A 19,673-nucleotide genomic window follows, 5' to 3' on the forward strand; every position below is an offset into this window, starting at 1 on the left:
TGTGATTAATTTCCTTCATCCAAATATTTATAAACACATTTACCTGATACATACCAGGTAAAAGGCAACAAGAACTGAAATACTTTGAATGTGTTTACCCAGTGCTTCATTTTCACTTAGGATTTAAGACAAGTTAGTAACCCACCTCTACTAATATTGACCATCTTTTAAAAATATGTATACGTTGGATGTTATGTTCCTTCTAATCATAGCATCAAGAAAGTTATTTGGTTTAGTTACAGAATTCCATCCAGAACTTTGAATGACCTTTCTAAAGATCCACTTGGATTGTCATCACTTCTTAACCCTTAAGGCATTAAGTAACAAACACTAGCTTTCAGCACTCATCTTTTTTTCCTATGTCCTAAAAATACATTTTTATAAAAATCTCTATTTTATGTCTTAGGAGCCGTCCTTCCATGGAGCTTGTTCTCTGGAAACCTCTCCCTGAACTCCTTTGTGATAAGCCAAAGCCATCTGCTAATGCTAAGAACTACACAGGAGCAAGCCAGGCTAAGCATGCAGCTGTTGGCCCTGCCTTCGCACAGAGGACTGAACTGTTCTTGGAACCACAGCAAACAGGGGTGCCTCTTTATAATAGTCTGGAGACGGCTGCTTGCACAGAAGAAGAGATGGAACTCTAGAAACCGTTTTCTACAGTAAAGTTGTCAGATTTTAGAAGGTTCTTGTGTTTCGCCATGAGCCTACTTGCATAGTACAGGAACTTGAAGGTTGTATAAAACAGGTGTGATAACATCACAGGTGATGCAGGATGGAACTTTTCACTTTGGGTAGCCATTTATTGAAGTCAACTTTTTGCCAAGGAAGCTTTTCTCCAGGGAAAAACCATTTTCTAGGGTCTTATTAAGAGAGCTGTCACCCTCTACATAGGCAAGTATAGAAGCTGTATGGGTCAGGGTAACTTTAGCCACTGATTACATTGTTAAAACCATTCAGATCCTCTGAGACTAATTTCCTCAAGTTAAAAAAAGTTGCATTAGGAAAGGAGACCGCTCCTACCACAGCTGACAGTTGCATCAAGAGTCCAGTATGTGAATAGCTCTGTAGAAGAAGGAAAGCAGTAGCTTAAGCCTATTAGAAGTTGGACGGAAGGCCCAGTGTTCGTTATCAGCTCAGTCTCTCTCAGTTAAATATCCAGTAGCATGTGGCTTACCACTTCACCTCTGAAGACGTGGTGATGATGCAAAGAAAAGGTTTTTCTTTCCAAGTTCAATTGCCTTGGCCTACTGTTGTTCCTTGGTTGCCTTGCATAATTGACAGCCTGGTTATTCAGGAATGTTTACAATCTAAGTCACTTTGAGTTAAGATATTGAGGTAAGAAAGTACAAAGTGGCTGGGGAGAAGCATCCCTTAGTTCATCCTAGGGAAGTGCTATGCAGTGAAACCCAGAATGGCTACTTTCTGGAATGAAAAAAAAAAAAAGGTGGTACTTGTATTAGCAAATTGTTTGGGTTTTGTTTGTATGTTTTATCTGAATTTAGAAAATAGAATGAACAATTAACTGAGAACACATAGGCAAGTAACATTGAGATTAACTGCAACAGCCAATTTGCCTGGTGCTTAAACTATGGTGCAGTCAGACTAAAAGTTAGTAGAAAATTGCTTTCTGCTAGCAGAGCACCTTCACTTCTTGAATACCCAAACCAGGCTCAAGGTGTCCAATGTCCTTCAGGGATTACCAGGACTGATTGAAGTTTTTTATTTCTCAGGAAGAGTTCTTCTTTGTGGCAAAAGACTCAGTCCAAAGTAAAATGGTAATTTCTTTACTGCTTATTAGAACTTCTAAATGAGTCTAATACTGACCCGCTCATCACACAAGAGACCACTCCAGTTCTTTTTGTTTTCATTTATTTTTGGGGTTTCTTGCCCCTTTGTAGGAATCGGATACTTTGTGTAGGAAATAAAAAGTGTGTATGCCAAGTAGAGGGGAAGTTTAGAAAACAGCTCCCAGGCAGCTTTGAAACTCATGCTGAAATCCCTTCCCATGTGTTCCACGTGGCTTAAGAGTCAGTGATGAGTCTCTTCATCAGACTTGTTCCTTCTCTTGGCCTGTTGTTCTTACTTTCTTCTATTTCTGTCTGGATAGTCAGGAAAAGATTGAATGTTTAATATTTAAACAAAGTATTTAATGTCTACACAGTAAAATGACACAAACTTCAAACCAGTATTGCAACCAGTTGGAAACCAGCTAATCGTTTCTTAATCTCAGACTCAGAGATGAATGTAAACTGTATTCTGTTGAAATGTGTACATTTTGATTCATGCCATTAGAAAAACTCTTGCCTTGTGGATATTGTTTAATGGGACCAACTTGTGAAGTATGTAGCCTTAAAAGAAGTCTCCATGCTAAGCAGTTTATTCTAGCACAACTGAAAACCGTGACGTGACTATCCGGAGTTGGGAGTTAGCTCCCAGTGTTAGGGTGGAAGTTGAGATGATAGATTTCCAAAGAAGGACCCACAACACGACTGTGATTGTCTTCTGTAGGAATTATTGGGCAGGCCTCTGATCAAAGGTCTATATGATGGAGAGAAGGGCCTCATACAAGGCTCTGGCACTATTGGTAGATAGTCTCATACAAGAGATCCAAGGTTCTGTTCATTACAATCCAAACCAAATTCATTTCAGGAGTCAAGTTATCTGACATATTTATTTCTGTAGGAAAGTGGATATGTAGTGCTCCTTTCTGAAAATTTTATCTTCTTACATATGTTTATACAAAGGTTGTTTTCTTCATCTTGTGGTACCGTCTCCACGGAGCTGTGTCCATAGTCCTGATGTCTCTGCTTGTTTTTCTCTCATAGCACACAGGTTTTGCTTTTACCCTAACCTTTTCTTTCCAAGTCTGTTTCATTGGATACAGCTTTTACAGCATGGATCAGACATTGGCTTACTATGCTAATGTGTGAAGAGAAAAAATGATCTAAAGCAGGTGAGCTTTAATGAACAAATGTATATTTTCTCTAAGTTTGAGTAGGGTGTGTATGTGTGTGTGTGTGTGTTATTTTGTTGTTGTTTTTTTATTACTATAAAGCAAAACTGGTTCTCACAAATACTAATTAAATTAAAAACCAAGCTATTCTTGAAGTTACAAATGTCAAATTTCGGAAAAATAAGAGTGAGAGCTGGAACATGAGAAAAATGTTTACCAGCAAATTAATTTTGTTATTTTGGATCTGGAACTTGGTTTGGTTTTGTTTCTTAATAGTGATAAGAATGATGCAGTCATAGGAATGTTCTGGAAGATGCTGTCCATTTTACTATTCATCTGAGAACCTGGTGTTTCTGTATTTTATCATTTTGAATAAAACTTCTGAAGTGTTTTGGACTTTGGGAGATAATTCATTTAGTAAATTGGATACCTCTGCTTGCTTCTAAATTGGCAGTTACAAGTAGTACTCATATGAGTGATGGATTTATTTAAATGTATCCTAAGAGATGGTTATGTTAGGTCGAAGGTAAATTAAAAATTTGCTTTTTCAAAAATAGGACTGTTTGCCATTCTAAAGTCCACAGGATGCCCTTCACTACGGGCAAGCCCCTGCTGTTGATTTGTCAGAAGATGCAGTGGTGTCTTCAGAAATGGTCTGCATGCCACTGAAAAGGGCATAGCATTCAGAGGTGGACTGGGAACAGGAAGATGAGGAATCGGAAGTTACACCATGTTCTTGAGCCCACAGGTCACAGGGTGGCAGTGTTGCCTGCATATTCATAACCATGTTTGTGATAGATGGGACTCCCTGATTTGTTGGGCAGTGAGAGTGAAATGTGGGCTGCAATTAAAGAAAACAGAATACTGATGTGTTTTTAGCCAGAATTTGAGTATCACTAAAGACATAGTTATCTCACTCATTTTAAAATTTTTTACATTTGGAATCTAAAGGCTATTGAGAAGGGCATTTAGTAGTATAATCTGACTCCCATGTTCTTGCCACTCTACAAAGTCTTTGTAGTAATGCATGTGGTTAGTCATTTGAACTTCCTTGAAATCATTAATCAGGAAAATATTTTCAGGCAGAGTGTAGATTAGCTCAAATCTTCTAACATCATTAATTTCTTGGATCCTCATAACGTGGCATTTTGGAGATAAAAGTGAGGTGTAAGAATTTTTTTTTATTACAGCTCCAACAACATAGTCAAGCTAGTTTACTGTCCCTTAGTGAACCTTGGAAGTCACTGGTAAAGATTTGATTCTTTGAAGACTACAATTTAACTGATACCTCTAAAGACTGGGAGTGGCAGCATGATCTTGCAGCCCTGTCCCTGCTCTCATAGGATGGCTAGGAGAAAATCATGAGACCCAGGGAAATAGTGTGGGCATATTGGCATCTGAATCTTTGCACTCAATTGTGGAATATTAAGGCACACTCATTAGAAAGCTTGCTTTAATTTTTTGGCAAAATATCTTGATGTTTAGTTGTAACCATTGGATTTTGTGTTTCAATATGAAAATGCCCTTTAATAGCAGGTGTTTTTTCAGGGCAGAGCATAGTGCTTAATAATTGCCACCCATCTGTACAGGAAATGAAAGACCTGAATCTACACTGGTTAGCTATGTTCTGTGTGGTTTCTGCGAGGACAGCTGCCTCTTTCATGATGTCACTGAATATAGATTACGTGAACCGTAGCTCCCAGATGTTTGTACTGTCACAACCCCAAAACCAAACCCACTGCCATTGAGTTGATTCTCCCTCAGGGACCCTCCAGGACAGAGGAGAGCCACCCCATATGGTTTCCAAGGCTGTTGATCTTTTTCCTAAAGAGTGTGGCAGGTCCAAACCATTGCGTTAACCAGTTTGCCACCAGATCTCCTGCTTTGCTATTCAAATGGGGGTGCTATGTGCCTGTAATCTCAAATGGTTTATATAGGCTCCAAATGGATGTTCAGTTCCAGAACATCATGGGGCACAAGGGAGATAAGCTCAGTCATAGAAACAGCTGAAGGCAGTCCATACGTTGTGATATGAGAACTCAGCACTGGGCACTAGATGGTCTTAGCTTCAGATAAGAGTTACGGTGGTTTTCTGGGATAAGCACTGGAATGCTAACTGCAAGGTCGGCAGTTCAAACCCACCAGCTGTTCTGCTTCCATAAAGATTTATAGCCTCAGAAACCCTATAGAGGGTCACTACAAGTAGAACTGACTAGACTTCATTTAACAACTTCAGGTCTGCTTGTGGGCTTTGGCTGTCTCCACAGCATATTTGTTCCCTTGTACTTGAAAGAATCCTGGTGTGGCACTGTAGGGTAAGCCTTCGTCCATGAGGTCAGTTTGAACTACAAGGTTGGTGGTTCAAACTCATCAGCTGCTCCTCGGAAACTACAGGGTTGCTATAAGTCAGAACAGACTCAACATCACTTAACTTGAAGTGGTAAGATTGCTTGCTGCTTGGGGTTCTTGCATCTTGCCTCTTTTCATGTGTTCATTCACACTGGCCTCTCCTCAGGTTGTTTGGTGGTGGTGGTTATGTGCCGTGGAGTCAGTTCCAACTCATAGCGAACCTGCACAGGGTTTCTGAGGCTATAAATCTTTATGGAAGCAGAAAGCCTCATCTTTCTCCCACGTAACAGCTGGTAGTTTCAAACTGCTGACCTTGAGGTTTGCAGCATGGTTCGTAACCATTACGCTACCAGAGCTCCATTAGTTTGTTAGCAAATGGAAATAAAGCCATTTCAATGCTATGTTGACTTAGAAGAACTTCATCTGCTGGCATAGGTAAAATTTAAATGAGGGAAGTCCTATACTCTCTGAAAAGGATTTTCAATGTAAAGACCCACTCTTGATAAAATGAGGTTAGCCTCTATATTTAGGTAATTTAGATTTAATCCCTTTCAAAGTAGATTAGGGGGAAACAGCTAACTTTCAAGCACTTAGCATAGTGTCTGGCGTATACTAAAGTACTTAAAAGTGTATTATGTACCTAGGGTTATCTGACTAGCCAGTGGTAGAGTTGAACCCAGAGGGTATGAATCTAGAAAATTCTTTTAATCCTTACATAATGACAAGAGAATCCTAGTATTCAATGGCATGCCCTTCTCTACCATTTTATAAGATGTGGTGCTGTAGGATAATGCACCAGAATGCAAGGTCAGTGGTTCAAACCCACCAGCTGCTTCTTGGAAACTATACAGGGTCACTATGAGTCGGAATTTAGTCTATGGCACTTAACAGCATAGCAAATCAGTAGTAGTTACAGGTTATAACTCTGGGTCAGGTTGACTTAGTTTTGCACATAGCTGTCACTTAACTGTGATTTTGGTCAGTTTTGTTTTTTTGGGGTAAAGAAACTCAGAAATATAGTACCTGCTCCAAGAGTAGATTATCATAGCCAGGAATTGCACGAGGTAGTAATGAAGAGGGAAAAAAACCTGCATTCACTGTAGTAAGCATGCTCCCTAAAATTTGATAGGTTATTACCACCACAGCAAAGAATAGAAACGTTCAGAGAAAACACTGACTTAGGGCCCCAGGAGGACTAAAAAGAACAAAGAAACTGCATTGCACTTTTTAATTGCACAGGTAGTTTTAAATAAAAGGCGAAAGCACCTCCAAAAGCTACGGTAGCAGGGAAAACTTATCAAGCATTTACATAGTAAATTTCTATAATTTTACAAGATTCTTGATCTTTACTTGGACTGTACATGAGGGAAAAGTTAGCCCCCTCAGGTAAAGGTCCTAAACTTGGAGGCAAGCCTGGGATGCTCATGGGAGAAATGAAGAGCCATTCACAAATCTCATGTCTACTTTAAGAACTCGTCGGGTGACCCTTACATCTTAATATCTGGTTCATCTTATTTTAGGGTAATGCCACTAGTATAAAGATGCAAGCCCAAAAGCTGTAGTTCAGAATTATTTGTAATATAATAATTACCTTGGATTGAGTACCTTGGACTGGCTGGATGTCAAAAGACAATACTTGGGGTCATCTATGAGGTTTGAATAGACTTTAGAGGAATTCTCTAAGATGGTATCCTTTTACTTGGGAGTTTTGAGCACATACAGGCTTCTGGGTCATTCTCCAGGCAGTGATGTTAATATGCAAGGGAAAGGGCAATAGTGTTGGATCAAATTGCTAGACACTAATTAGCTGGGGAAATAGCTCACTGGCAAATGTGTCCTCCCAAGAATGGTCTACACCAAGTGGAGAGGACATGGTGCTGAAAGGGGAGGGGGAACCCTCATAGCCACAGTCACTGTAGGTGTCCAGCAGGCAGGAAGATGGCTTCAGGCAGTGACTAGATGAGAGGAGATTTGACATACTCAGCTCTGGATTGAAGTCATCTTCTACAAGTTCTTCCTTCACCAAGATGGTGAATTCCTGATGATCTTTCTCTGAGGGGCTGAGAGGTGCTTCCTCAGTTTTCACTACCACGCTCGCTTGGCTCTCTGTCTCAGAGGGCACCTCTAAGACTAGGGGCTTGGTATATACGTGGTCAAAACGAATGAGTTCATTAATGGCTTCCAGCTTGGCTGATGGCGTCCCCAGTGATGGAGAAGGGGAGGTGGGTAAGGAACTAGGTCCTTCTGGGTAGACTTCTGGGAGCTCCTCCAGGCTGGCTGATTCTGGGGAAAGATATCTGAAGAACATGATGGGGTCCATGTCGTCCAGAATGCCCAAAAGGATATCAGACTGCAAGAAGCAAAAAATAAATTGAGTCTCACAATCAGGATGCACTTGATGATGCACCTAGAACACTTGGTGTATTAGGTTTCCTAATGTCAATGAATCACTCTGATGGTCACAGGATGACCAATCCTGGCATGGCGCTATGGATTAATGTGCTGGACTGCAAAGTAGGTTTGAACTACAAGGTCAGTGGTTCAAGCTTACCAGCCGCTCCTCACACAAACCTATACAGGGTCACTATGGGTTGGAACCAACAACGACAATCAAGCCCATTTATCCACACCTCTATGTCCCAAATTACCTGGAAAGAGGAATGCATTTAATGCTCCCCTTGAACCTCACCAAAACCATCTTTCTCTGCCCTCATGGTGGCTGTAACTAGTTACACAGCTCTAACAATTCATAAGGATCCTTACCTCAGAGTCTGAAGAGTCCACACCATCAGAATCCACTGGGAGATGTTCTGGAGGGGTGACAACTGGGCCTGCACCTGCTGCAGAGGTGCACGTAGTCTGAGTGCTGCGGACTCAGCAGACCCGGCCACCGGCCTCACTCCATTCCCCTAGGAGAAAAGATGGAAATGATAAACAGCTGAACAGCCACTAGTCTTGCAGAAAATGCTAGCCAGGCAGTCATGATTCTCAACTTTGAAGAAAGCTAGAAAGCAATTTATTTTTCTTTTTAAAACTTTTTATGATTCACCCATTTTATTGTATGGAGCTGTCATTAAAAAAAAACTTTGTAATGTGAATTGGCTGAGGATTTACAGTGTATTCCATTTAACAATTCAGACACATTTTTGTTTCATCTCACTGACTACAATCCCCTCAATATAACCACTTATCCCACCACTTCCTGTGTTTCCTATTTCTAAACCCTTCTTTCCTATCCCTTCTAAACTTTGTCCTGGGTTAATGCTATTTATTTTTATTGTTCCCCTTACAGACCTGTCTATAGTTTGGATGAAAACTGAGCCATACTGGTGAGTTTATTTCCAGACTTGAAGGATGACTAAGGGCCATAATCTCAGGGCTTTCACTAGTCTTACCAGACTAATAAGCCTGGTCATTTTTTTTTATGGTTTTGAGTTCCACATTTTTCTCCTACTCTATCCAGGAACTTTTGATGTGATCCCTTTGAGAGCAATTGGCAGTGGTAGTCAGGCACCATCTAGTTCTCATCTCAAGATCATGAAAACAGATTCTCGTAGTCTACTGGACTAAGTGGAAAACCAAGTTTTTAGAACAATCTTTCCCTTTGCCATTTCCATTTAAAGTCATCCTCAAGAATGGCTAAGAAAACAACTGCAAGACTAACTTTTCGCTGTTACTTTCCCTATCTGATTTTTTCCCCATCTGATGCAAAGATTCAGACCAGACCAGATCAATATTTTAAATCATACTTTCAATAAAGTTCTGCAGCAAATTTCAGCCAAAAATCTTTTATTTTTTCCAGTTTTTCCTGAACACTTATCTTCACAGAATAGAACTGCTATTATCAAACTTAGACTTTCACTCGGGTTGTCACTGAACTGACCATCGACAATAAACTAAAACTCACACATGCATCATGCTTATCAAAGAGGTGTCTGTCACAAAAAGTCGGTTCCCTACTCATTCATGTGTATCAAAGAACGGCTGTAGTTTTAGTCATATTCAAAGTCTGATCATCTCTCATTATAGTTCTCCTTAATATCTGCATGATTCCATTTTGCTGGCTCTCTGTATTTCTTGGTACTTGTTCTTAGCCATGTATTCGGATTCTTAGGACTATTTACACTTGAAGATAGAATAAGTGTACTTAGTTAGAGAAAGGAAACCTTGCCTTAATGGAAATGTTTTAAAACTACAGTATAGTATCAAGAATACTTGTGATTAGTGCTCCAGAATGTTAAAAATCATGTGGTTATGTTATAGCCGGTTCTCACATAATGAATAAAATAAAGGACATGAGTTACCTTGGTTTCCACCTCATCTTCATTCACCAGGGCATCCATCCCCAAGCGCTGTCTTAACTCCTGGTTCTCGACTATAAGGCCATGAGTTTTCTCTCGCAAAAGCTGATTTTCTAGCAAAAGTTTTTGGTTCTGGAAGCAAGTTCATAAGAGGCTACATTAAAGTAATTGATTTGTTTTACTTCTGAATTCACGTGATCGTTTCACTACAATTGGTTCTCTTTCCTTAACTTCTAGGAAATCATGCTTATGTAATTGTCTGTGGTAGGTACTAGAAGGGCAGTCCATAACTATGAAAACTAAGCTACTTAAGAAATAGCATTTTGCAGGACGGTCATCAATAACACAATGCCTCCACCTACTAATATGTTGTTGCTGTTAAGTGCCAGCAACTCATGGTGACTCTGTATAGGGTTTCTGAGGTGCAGCTGGAGTGAACTGCTGACCCTGTGATTCAAACCAACCTTGCAGTCCAGTTACTAACCTGAAGCACCACACCAGGACTTCAGCCTCAGTAAAAGGTGATTTGGGGTTTTAATATAAATTGTTTGTTGTTGTGTGCTATTGAGTCAATTCTAACTCACAGCAACCCTGTAAAGGGTTTCTGAGGAACAGCCAGTGGGTTTGAACCGCTGACCTTGTGGTTTGTAGTTCAGTGCTGATCCTATAGCGCCACACCAGGACTCCAGAAGTGGTAGTTATTATTAAGTGCTGTTGAGTCAGTTCTAACTCATAATGACCCTACTTAAGAGTTTCTGAGGAGTGGCTGGTAGGTTTGAACCACCAACCTTGTGGTTAGCAATCCAGTGCTTATTCTATACCGCCACACCAGGGCTTCTAGAAGTGCTAGCTGTTGTTAAATACTGTTGAGTCAATTCCGACCCATAGCAACCCTGTATAGGGTTCTAAGGTGCAGCTGGTGAGCTTGAACCACCAATCTTATAGTTCAAACGACTGCAGTCTAACGCATTAGCCATAGTGCCACACCAAGACTCCAGAAGTAACAGTTTGTTGTTATGTGCCATGGAGTCGGTTCTGACTCACAGTGACCCTGTACAGGGTTTCCGGGGCTGTAAATCTTTACAGGAGCAGAAAGCTTCATCTTTCTCCCACAGAACAGCTGGTAGTTTTGAACTGCTGACCTTAAGGTTCGCAGCCCGATTTGTAACCACTATGCTACCAGAAGTGGTAGTAGTGGAGTAAAAATAAAACCAAACAAAACTCCTTATAAAATCCATCTAATAATAAACTTTTAAAACAGTATGAATGGGAAGTCATTGCTTATGGATCACTGAGTTTCTGTTTAATTAAGAAATAACACTTGAAAATGGGTATTGGAGATAGTTGTGTAACATAGTGAAATGCAATTAATGTCACTGAATTCACAACCTTTGAGAAAGATCCAGCACCAAATGCCAGAGGGTCTGTCTTAAAATCATTGTGCTTTCAGTAAGTTTTACCATTTCAACAATAAACCTATTAAGATACTTGATTTACTTAACTTTTAATTACAAAAACAAACCCATGGCAGTTGAGTTGATTCCAATTCACTCAACTGTAGTTAAAACAATTTGGAATAAGCAAGTATCAGAACATTCCCCAAGGAAGGATTTACAAGGGATATAAGCTAAGAGTCCGTCTGGCCTTACAGCATTCATACCTCTTCTTCCAAATCCACCACTTGTTGTTCCAGCTCAGTCATCCGCGCTTTCTTGCGGTCTCTGGCGGTCTGAGCTGCTACTCTGTTTTTCAGTTTCCTGAGAACAGAAGGAGCACACGACACTGAGTCTCTCAGACCTTATTTCTATCTCTATTCGAAAATTTGACCAGCTGGTGCTTTCATTTTAATTTGTGGTTTAAACTAGATGAATGGTAAAATATTCCCCCAGCTCCCTCCCTCAACAAAACAAAACAAGATACGCGGCCCTCTGCCCATATGGCTCATATTGCATCATCCCCTGGTCTCTTCCTGGCCTGGGCACACACACAGCTTTTGACCTTGCATCATAAGAAACTGTTCCTCCTCCCCCTCCTTCTTTGCCCCAGCTGTTTCTTGAATCCAGTTTTCCCTAAACTGTGCCCTACCTGGACTGATTAGATATAGGAGGGCTGTCATCACACTATGACATAATCCCTTCTCCCCAAATCCCACTTGGATAAGAGTCGAGATTCTAGGTAAGACCCCCACCCCCATGGCTGAGCTCAAAGAGGTTTTGATAAATCACAATAATTAAAAAAGTCACTAGGATTGACAGAGGGCTAAGCAGTGGTGTGGCAATACAGCACTGGACTGCAAAATTGGTTTGAACCACAAGGTTGGCAGTTCAAACTCACCAGCCACTCCTTGGAAACCCTTATATAGGGTTGCTATGAGTCAGAACCACTCAATGGCATGTAACAACAACAACAAAAGTACTCACTAGGAGTCTTTGTGTGACACTACAGGATAAGCATTGGACTGGTAACTACAAGGTCAGTGGTTCAAACCCATCAACTGCTCAGAAACCGGATACAGGGTCTCTGAGTTGAACAGACTTGGTGGCCCTTAACAACAAGTATGGTTACGTCGTGGGATGCTAACCAAAAGGTTGGATCCCACACAGCAGTACCTCAAAAGAAAGTCTTGGCCATCTGCCCCCTTGAGAATCTTGTAAAGATCATAGCCTAGAAAACCCTACAGGGCAGTTCTACTCTGTTATGTGAGGATTCCACAGCACCCAACAAGTATTAGGCATATAATATGCAAGTTTTAATCTCCTCAACCACCTCAGGAAATACAAATAGGTCCCATAGGTCCCATTTTAAGAATGCTGAGCTTCACCATTCAAAATGCCGCGGGCTCAAGGCCCTTTCACTAATTCTGTCATTTCAGCTCTGTGCCCTTCCAGAAAGGGAGATCAACTAGGAAGAGGCGAATCCACCCCCACGTTACAGTGGAGAAGCCCAATTCAGAGAGGCTGAGCGGCTGGTCTGCGGTCACACAGTAAGAGGGCCTAGAGCCCTGGTGCCCAATTCTGGCCACCTTTAAAACCCACAGCCATGGAGTCCATTCCGACTCATCACGAGGCTATAAGGCAGAGTAGTTGCTTTTAAGTGGTGTCGAGTCGGTTCCGACCCATAGCGACCCTGTACAGGTTTTCCGAGGCAATAAATCTTTACAGAAGCAGAAAGCCTCATTTTTCTCCGGTGGAGCGGCTGGTAGTTTCGAACTGCTGACCTTACGGTTCACAGCCCGTTTCATAACCACTACGCTACCAGAGCTCCTTAGGACCGAGCAGAAGCACCCCTTAAGATTTCCGAGGCTGTCAATGTTTACAGGAGCCTCGTCTTTCTCCTGAAGAGTTACTGGTGGGTTCGAACTGCTTATCTTGAGGTTGGCAGCAACGTCCAACCCACTGCGCCACCAGGCTCGTCCATCTCTAAGGAGGACGAAAAAAGGCGTCAACGGCGGACACTGCCGGGTTTCCTGCCCGCCCCGCCCCGCGCCACGCTGGCACCGGCCATGTCCCCTGCGAGTATCCGAGTGAAGCGACGCAATCGTAACCCAGTCCCAAGCCCCCGAATCCCCGCGTCGACGCGGGTCCTACGCCCCCGGGGCCCGCGCCCACCTCCGCAGCGCCTTCTCTTCCGGGCTCAAGTGCGTGAGGCGCTGTCGCTTGCGCGCCTGGGGCGTTTCCCCGCCCGCCGCCTCGGAAACCATGAGCGGCAGGGCCCGGCCGGCCGGGGCCCCAGCGGCAGCGGCGGCGGCGGCGGCAACCGGGGAGGGCTTGCTAGACAGAAGCAGCATCTTGGGGGCCCCAGCGGCCGGGCTCGGCGCGGCTGCCACCACCACCATGGCCACAGCCAGTCTCCGCGAGTGCGCGCTGCCACCGCCCAGTGCGCCGCCCTTGCAACACCCAGCCTTTCTATGGTCGTGGCCCTCCGCGATTGGCCAGCGTCATGTGACGCGCAACCTAGCTCGGCGTCCATTGGGCCGGCTGGCCAGGCGGGGGTGGGACCAGGGCGGGGCCGCGGCTGGGGCTGAGGAGGCTCTCCTTGGAGGCCACTGTCCCCGGCAGGGGGAGTCCGGGGCCTCTGCCTCCCGGTGACAGGAGGGGACGGTACGGAGGGCAGGGGCCCAGAGGCCCGGGGTACCCACAGATCCACCGGGAACCGTCGAGGCAAGCCGACACTCGCGCTGGAGAGGTCCGGCTGAGCCCAATTTTCCTTTCCCCAGGCTGATCGAGAAATCCCAAACCGACAGATGTCCTGCCTGACCAATGTGTATTGAGACAAACAGACTTTGACTTTAGCCGGACACAATTTTATTTCGCTTGCCCCTTGAGGCCCAGAGTGGAGCGGAAACTAGAGCGCGAGAGAGATCGAATCGGATCTTGGATTAGAAACAAGTCTGGAGAGAAATGCCCTGAAATCAAAGGTTCCATTGGGAAATGAGGCCATTTGACACTTAGTTTAGCACAGAAACCCACTACAATCAAGTTTAGCTCGTTGTTGTTAAGTGCCATAGAGTCTGTTCTGACTCACAGTGAAACGCATAGGGTTTCCGAAGAGCAGCTAGTGGGTTTGAACCTTTGATCTTGAAGTTACCAGTCCAGTGCTGTTCCTACAGCCACACCAAGACTTCTTTGTTGCTGTGGTGCTGTAAGATCAGCACTGGACTGGTAACTTCAATATCAGCGGTTCAAACCCACCAGCCTCAAAACTCTATATAGGGTCGCTATGAGTCGGAATCGACTCCATGGTACTTAACAACAGCAAGTACCGTTGAGTCGGTTCCGACTCACAATGAGAAGTGACTGGTGAGTTTGAGCCGTGGCCCTTTAGTACAAACCGACCTCGCTGTCCAGGGCTTATCCTGCAGAGCCGCACCAGGAAGGACTCCACCAGGACTCCTAGTGAAGATTTTTTTTTTTTTTTTAATGATAAATGTTTTTTTTTAATCCATATTGTGGGAATACACTGAACGTAATTTTTCTTTGTATCTCTAAGCTCTCATCTGCGAGTATACGTTAAACAAATGCAAGTTAAAACGGGGAGGGGGTTATCTTCAGTCCTGTCGTTTCCTGGCGGTTCGAGACTGCTGCCTGGCAGTTACTGGACAGTCAAAGACAAGCAGTGAAGATGCAGCAAGACAGCAATTTAGATACAAGAATATTAAAATGAAGAAACTCTGGAAAGCGTGCTAAATATTTGTGTTAATGTTCTCGATGCAAATTGGTTGGTTATGTGCCGTGGAGGCCGGGTCGACTCAGAGCAACATTGTACAGGGTTTCCGAGGCTATAAATCTTTACGGGAGCAGAAATCTTCATCTTTCTCCCGTGGAAGAGCTGGTAGTTTCCCACTGCTGACCTTGCGGTTCACCTCCCGATTCGTAACTGTTACACTACCAGAGAATAATGCTAAACTCCCTAGAATTGCACAGCAATACTTTCTTCAGCAAGTGACTGTGGCTACTTAGCCTTCCTTATTCTAAGGTCTAAATATGCAAGGAGTCCTGGTGTGGCACTGTGGGTTAATGCACTGGACTGCAAGGTCAGCTTGAACCTCAAGGTCAACAGTTCAAGATTACCAGCCCTTCTTCAGAAACCCTATACAGGGCCCATGAGTCAGAACCGATTTGATGGCACTTAACAACCACCACCACCACAACAACAAATATGCAAATTATAGTAACTCTGTAGCTGGTAGTTGGAGGGTATGCAAAAAGTGAAATGTTAAGGTAGCTATACTCTATAAAATTCTTCATTGTTAGTAAGTTAGGAGAAAGAGGCCTGGTGACTCAGTGATTAAAGAGTTCAGCTGCTATCTGAAAGGTCAGCAGTTGGAACCCACCAGCTGCTCAGGAAGAGAAAAACATAGCAATCTGCTTCTGTAAAGATTTGCAGTCTAGGGAACCCCATGGGACAATTGTCCTCCATCCTATAGTGTCATTATGGGTCATAATCCCCTGGTCAGACAAGGTTTTGTTTTTTGTTTTTTTTTGTAAATTTGACTTGTTGTTGTTGTTAAGTGCTGTTGAGTCGATCCTGATCCATAGAGACCCTGAATAGGGTTTCCAAGGAGCAACTGGTGAGCTTGAACTGCCAACCTTGCAGTTCAAATGGCTTTGCAGTCTGATGCATTAACTCACAGCACCACACCAGGACTCCAGCTTAGCTCTTCAATTATATTTTCAGGTGGGAACTGGCTAAATAGAAGGAACTAAGGTAATTCAGTCTCTTGATACTCAGGCCCGTTAAAGGGACAGTTTCTGTTATTCCCCAAACCAGACCACAAGTGTCCCCACATGTATTTCTTCCTTCATGTTGGCAGAGGGAAATCAGCTACTGTTTATTTAAGCTGAGTTGACCCAGCCCTGGCTGTCTGTAGCACACACTATCTGTGGGCTGGAAAAGAAGGTGGGAGTGCCTGTAGGGCAAACAAGCCCACCTCTGTTTTACCTCATACCAATTTTAACATATCTCTGGATGTCAAGGTACTCACACCTAGCCTTTGAACTCTTGGGAGAAGCCTTTGTGGTGGCTTCTTAAGACATCCGCATTTATATTAAAGGACCTTGGAAAGCTACAGAGAATCTGAGAAACGTTCATTTTATATCATGCCATTTGACAGCACTTAACAATAACCTTTCATTGATTAGGATCACATTGATTTACTCCAAGATAATTTCTGGTACTCTTTAAGAAATCCAGGGAAATTTAAAAATAAATACCCAAGAGTTTGGTGATGGATGTGTGCTGTGGAGTCCATTCTGACTCATAGCAACTCTGTACAGGGTTTCCAACAATGTAAATCTTTACGGGAGCAGAAAGCCTCATAATTTTCCCTCAAGGTCCAGTTTTGAACTGCTGATCTTGAGGTTAGCAGCCCGACTCGTAACCACTATGCTTCCAGAGTTCCTTATCCACGAGTTTAGCAGGAGGGGGAGAAAGAAAGAAAATGCATGAGGCCCCTGTGAGTTCCGCCACCACCACTATTTCGTTGATTCATACAGAGCAGAACTGTTCTGTATGGTTTCAAGGCTGTTGTTCAAACTCACCAGGCTCCTCAGAAACCCTATCCCTATGAGTAGGAACCAACTTGACAGCATTTAACAACAACATAAATCTTAACAGGAGCAGACAGCCTCCTCATCTTTCTACCATAGAACTAGTGCGCTTAAACCACTGACCTGTGGTTAGCATCCCTGCTTTAGCTGGGTGAAAATGAGCAACATTTGGAGAAGGTACAAGATGATAGGCAAAAGAGAAAAGGTCAAGTGCTTGCATTTTGGTCTTGGTTAATAAAGAACTGTTGAAATTGACATTTCAACATTTAGCCTTGTGCCTAAGGCTTTTATCTTTTTAAGCAACATTTTAAATCATACAAAAAAACTAAAATAGTTTGACCCAGTGCAAACCACTGTCCATGAAGTCTAGAATACTTGAGTCCAAACCCTTGAATAGTTTTATATACTCTCTGTAAGACGAATCAGATAATTCTTGCAACAGATGCCATTAATATTTTGAAACATTTACTGGTTAAAGGACTTTAGTGACTAACTGAAAGGTTGGTGGTTAGAATCCATCAGCTGCTTCCACAGGAGAAAGGCCTAGAGATCTGCTTCTGTAAAGATTACAGCCTAGAAAACTGTATAGTGCAGTTCTATGATGTCCCATGGTATTAATATGAATCGAAAATCAACTTGGTGGCACACAACAACAATGTATCGATTATAAGAAAATGATAATATGTTGCATCCGTTGGATTAAAGTATGTTATTAAAATTAATTTCACTTGTTTCTTTTTTTCAATTTCCTGGAGAAGGACATCATAAAGTAGAGGGCCAACCAAAAAGAGGAAGAGAAGATCCATTAACACAGGGTCTGCAACAAAGGACTCAAATATAGGAAAGACTGTAAGAATAGTACAGGAGGAGGTAGCGTTTTGTTCTGTGAGTCAGAACTGACTCAATGGCACCTAACTATAGGATCGCTATCTGGTATGACACTGTAGGATTAACAATGAACTACTAGCCTCAACATCGGTGATTCAAACCCATCAGCTGCAGCTTGGAAACCCTATACAGGGTCACTATGAGTTGGAACTGATTCGACCGAACTTAACAAGTGAGTTGGAACCATAGCAATGGGCTTATAAGAATATGTAATTTTCCCCAGGCAGCTTGCATTATATTTATACTGGGCATGTGGGAGATGGCACAGGAAACAAGGAGTGGAGGAAGGGAAATAAAACTGTGCTAAATCTTCTGCCATTTTGAAGTGAGGTATTCAGAATGTAGTTTTATTTACTTTGCATATATGGATCACCAGAGTCCTGGTGTGGTTCTGCGGGTTAATGCACTGGACTGCAAAGTCCAAACTGCAAGGTCGGCAGTTCAAGCTCACCAGCCACTCCTTGGAAACCCTATACAGGGTTGCTGTGGGTCAGAATTGTCTCAGTGTCACTAACAACAACAAATGGGTCACCATGAGAATGGCATTGACGGAAATGTCATTGTGTTTTGTTTTTTTGTTTTGTTTTGTTTTTCAGGCATATATAATAATTTACATCTCCAAAGGACACATTCTGCAAGTCTGCCTCCTGGCTACCAGCTCTTAGTCCCTCTCTTCTTAATCCATGAATCTAGAGTCCTCAGCCACTCTGGTTAAGGTCCCGCATTCTGCTTGTGCACTGTTGAATCTTATGAATCTTATCCCCATCTCTTTTCACCAGACTCAACCTTGGAACAACAGGGCTCTGGGATACAGAGATCTAGGTATAGCTTGAAGAGGGTAATTAATACTAAAATCCTTGACTGCCTTATGAATATTAGTTTCCTTGCCTACTATTGTAAAATAGACACTTGAGTGGGATAGAAAGGAATGTTGGGAAATATGATTACAGAAAACTTGTAAGCCCGCCTTCAGCCTATAACTGATTGGAATACCTAAGATGGGTTCTAGAACTTGTCCAGTGAAATAGGCCTTCTTACAAAGCCTTTGAAGAGTATAGGACTTTAGGAGGAATCCTGAGTCCCATCCAAAGCTTTAAGAGGTGGGACATTCCCACTAGACAGGACAAACAGACCAGCCTGGAACAGCTAGAAAAACAGAAGATACATCTTCAAAGAGAGATCATCAGGAAAGACTCAAAACAAAAATGTCAGCATGACTGGCTACTACAAGAATAAGCAAGCTGATCACCAGGAAGACATCAAGGCTAGCAATCAAATGCCTTCAGGACAAACTCTGCTCTAAGACTGAAACTCAAAGGGAATACACAAACAAGCATGTAAGCTTGCTGGTGACCACATTGGTCTACTGGTGAGTGGAAGAGGCAGAAAGGAAGCAATGAAGAAATGGGCTGAGTTCAACCCCAGCCCATTGAATCCTGTTGACATGGAGATGAGAGAGAGAAGAGGAAAGGCTGGTTGGCCCAAAGTGTGGTGAGACCTGAGGACACTTGAGCCCATGGACAAGGACTTGGTAACCACAGAGGGCTAGAGCTGAGAGTGAAGCATCCAGCTGAAATGAAGTGCACAAGAACACCCAAACTTGCAGACATTACCCATTTGACCTAGACTCGATAGCTCGATAATCAGAACTCAACTAAAGGAAGATTACAAAAAAAAATTTATTTTGATAAAGGAAACAAGGGTAAATTGCTACAATTTGATGAACCTGACCTATACTCAGAGCGGTAGTTACTCTAAATACCAACAGAGAGGGAAAGAGTCTTCACATCATATATCAATGCTATCCCCTCTGTACACAGGATAGATAGGGACGGGCAACTTAGACATTGGCTACCTAAAATGAGGGGGCTATAAAGGCATGAAGTGACTGGCTTACAAGGTTTCAAGAGGGAGTTTAGTTTAAGAGAATGGGGGAAAAGAAAGAGTCCCCACTGAATAGCTGTCATCTTGTCTACATGGGTCTGGTGAAAAGAGATGGGGATAAGATAAGTAAGATTCAATAGTGAATAATTGTTATCATGACTAATTGTGACTGTCACAATTGTAAAGGTAGAAGTTTTGTAACAAAAACAAGGGATTGGTTAGTCTTACAGTCCAGAAACAGAGGACCCT

At 42.7% G+C, this 19,673-nt stretch overlaps 1 protein-coding gene and 1 pseudogene across 5 annotated transcripts in view; one reads left to right on the plus strand and one right to left on the minus strand.

The window, feature by feature from the left end:
- CCDC117 (coiled-coil domain containing 117) overlaps positions 1 to 644 on the plus strand; it is a 9,954-nt gene extending 9,310 nt beyond the window's left edge. For all 4 annotated transcript variants that reach the window (XM_006869198.1, XM_006869200.1, XM_006869199.1 and 1 more), the window contains one exon: positions 407 to 644. In XM_006869198.1, the coding sequence (XP_006869260.1) occupies positions 407 to 644 (238 nt within the window). The remainder of the gene's footprint in view (positions 1 to 406) is intronic.
- A 6,369-nt stretch (positions 645 to 7,013) lies between these two features.
- LOC102822480 lies at positions 7,014 to 13,438 on the minus strand (annotated as a pseudogene). Its single transcript, XR_438752.1, has 5 exons — positions 13,212 to 13,438; positions 11,264 to 11,360; positions 9,607 to 9,735; positions 8,066 to 8,211; positions 7,014 to 7,652 (listed from the first exon to the last, which is right to left on the minus strand). The product of XR_438752.1 is annotated as an uncharacterized LOC102822480 (transcript).
- Between the last annotated feature and the right edge of the window lie 6,235 nt (positions 13,439 to 19,673).

The sequence above is a fragment of the Chrysochloris asiatica genome, unplaced genomic scaffold, assembly GCF_000296735.1.
Source record: "Chrysochloris asiatica unplaced genomic scaffold, ChrAsi1.0 scaffold00128, whole genome shotgun sequence".
Taxonomy (NCBI): Eukaryota; Metazoa; Chordata; class Mammalia; order Afrosoricida; family Chrysochloridae; genus Chrysochloris; species Chrysochloris asiatica.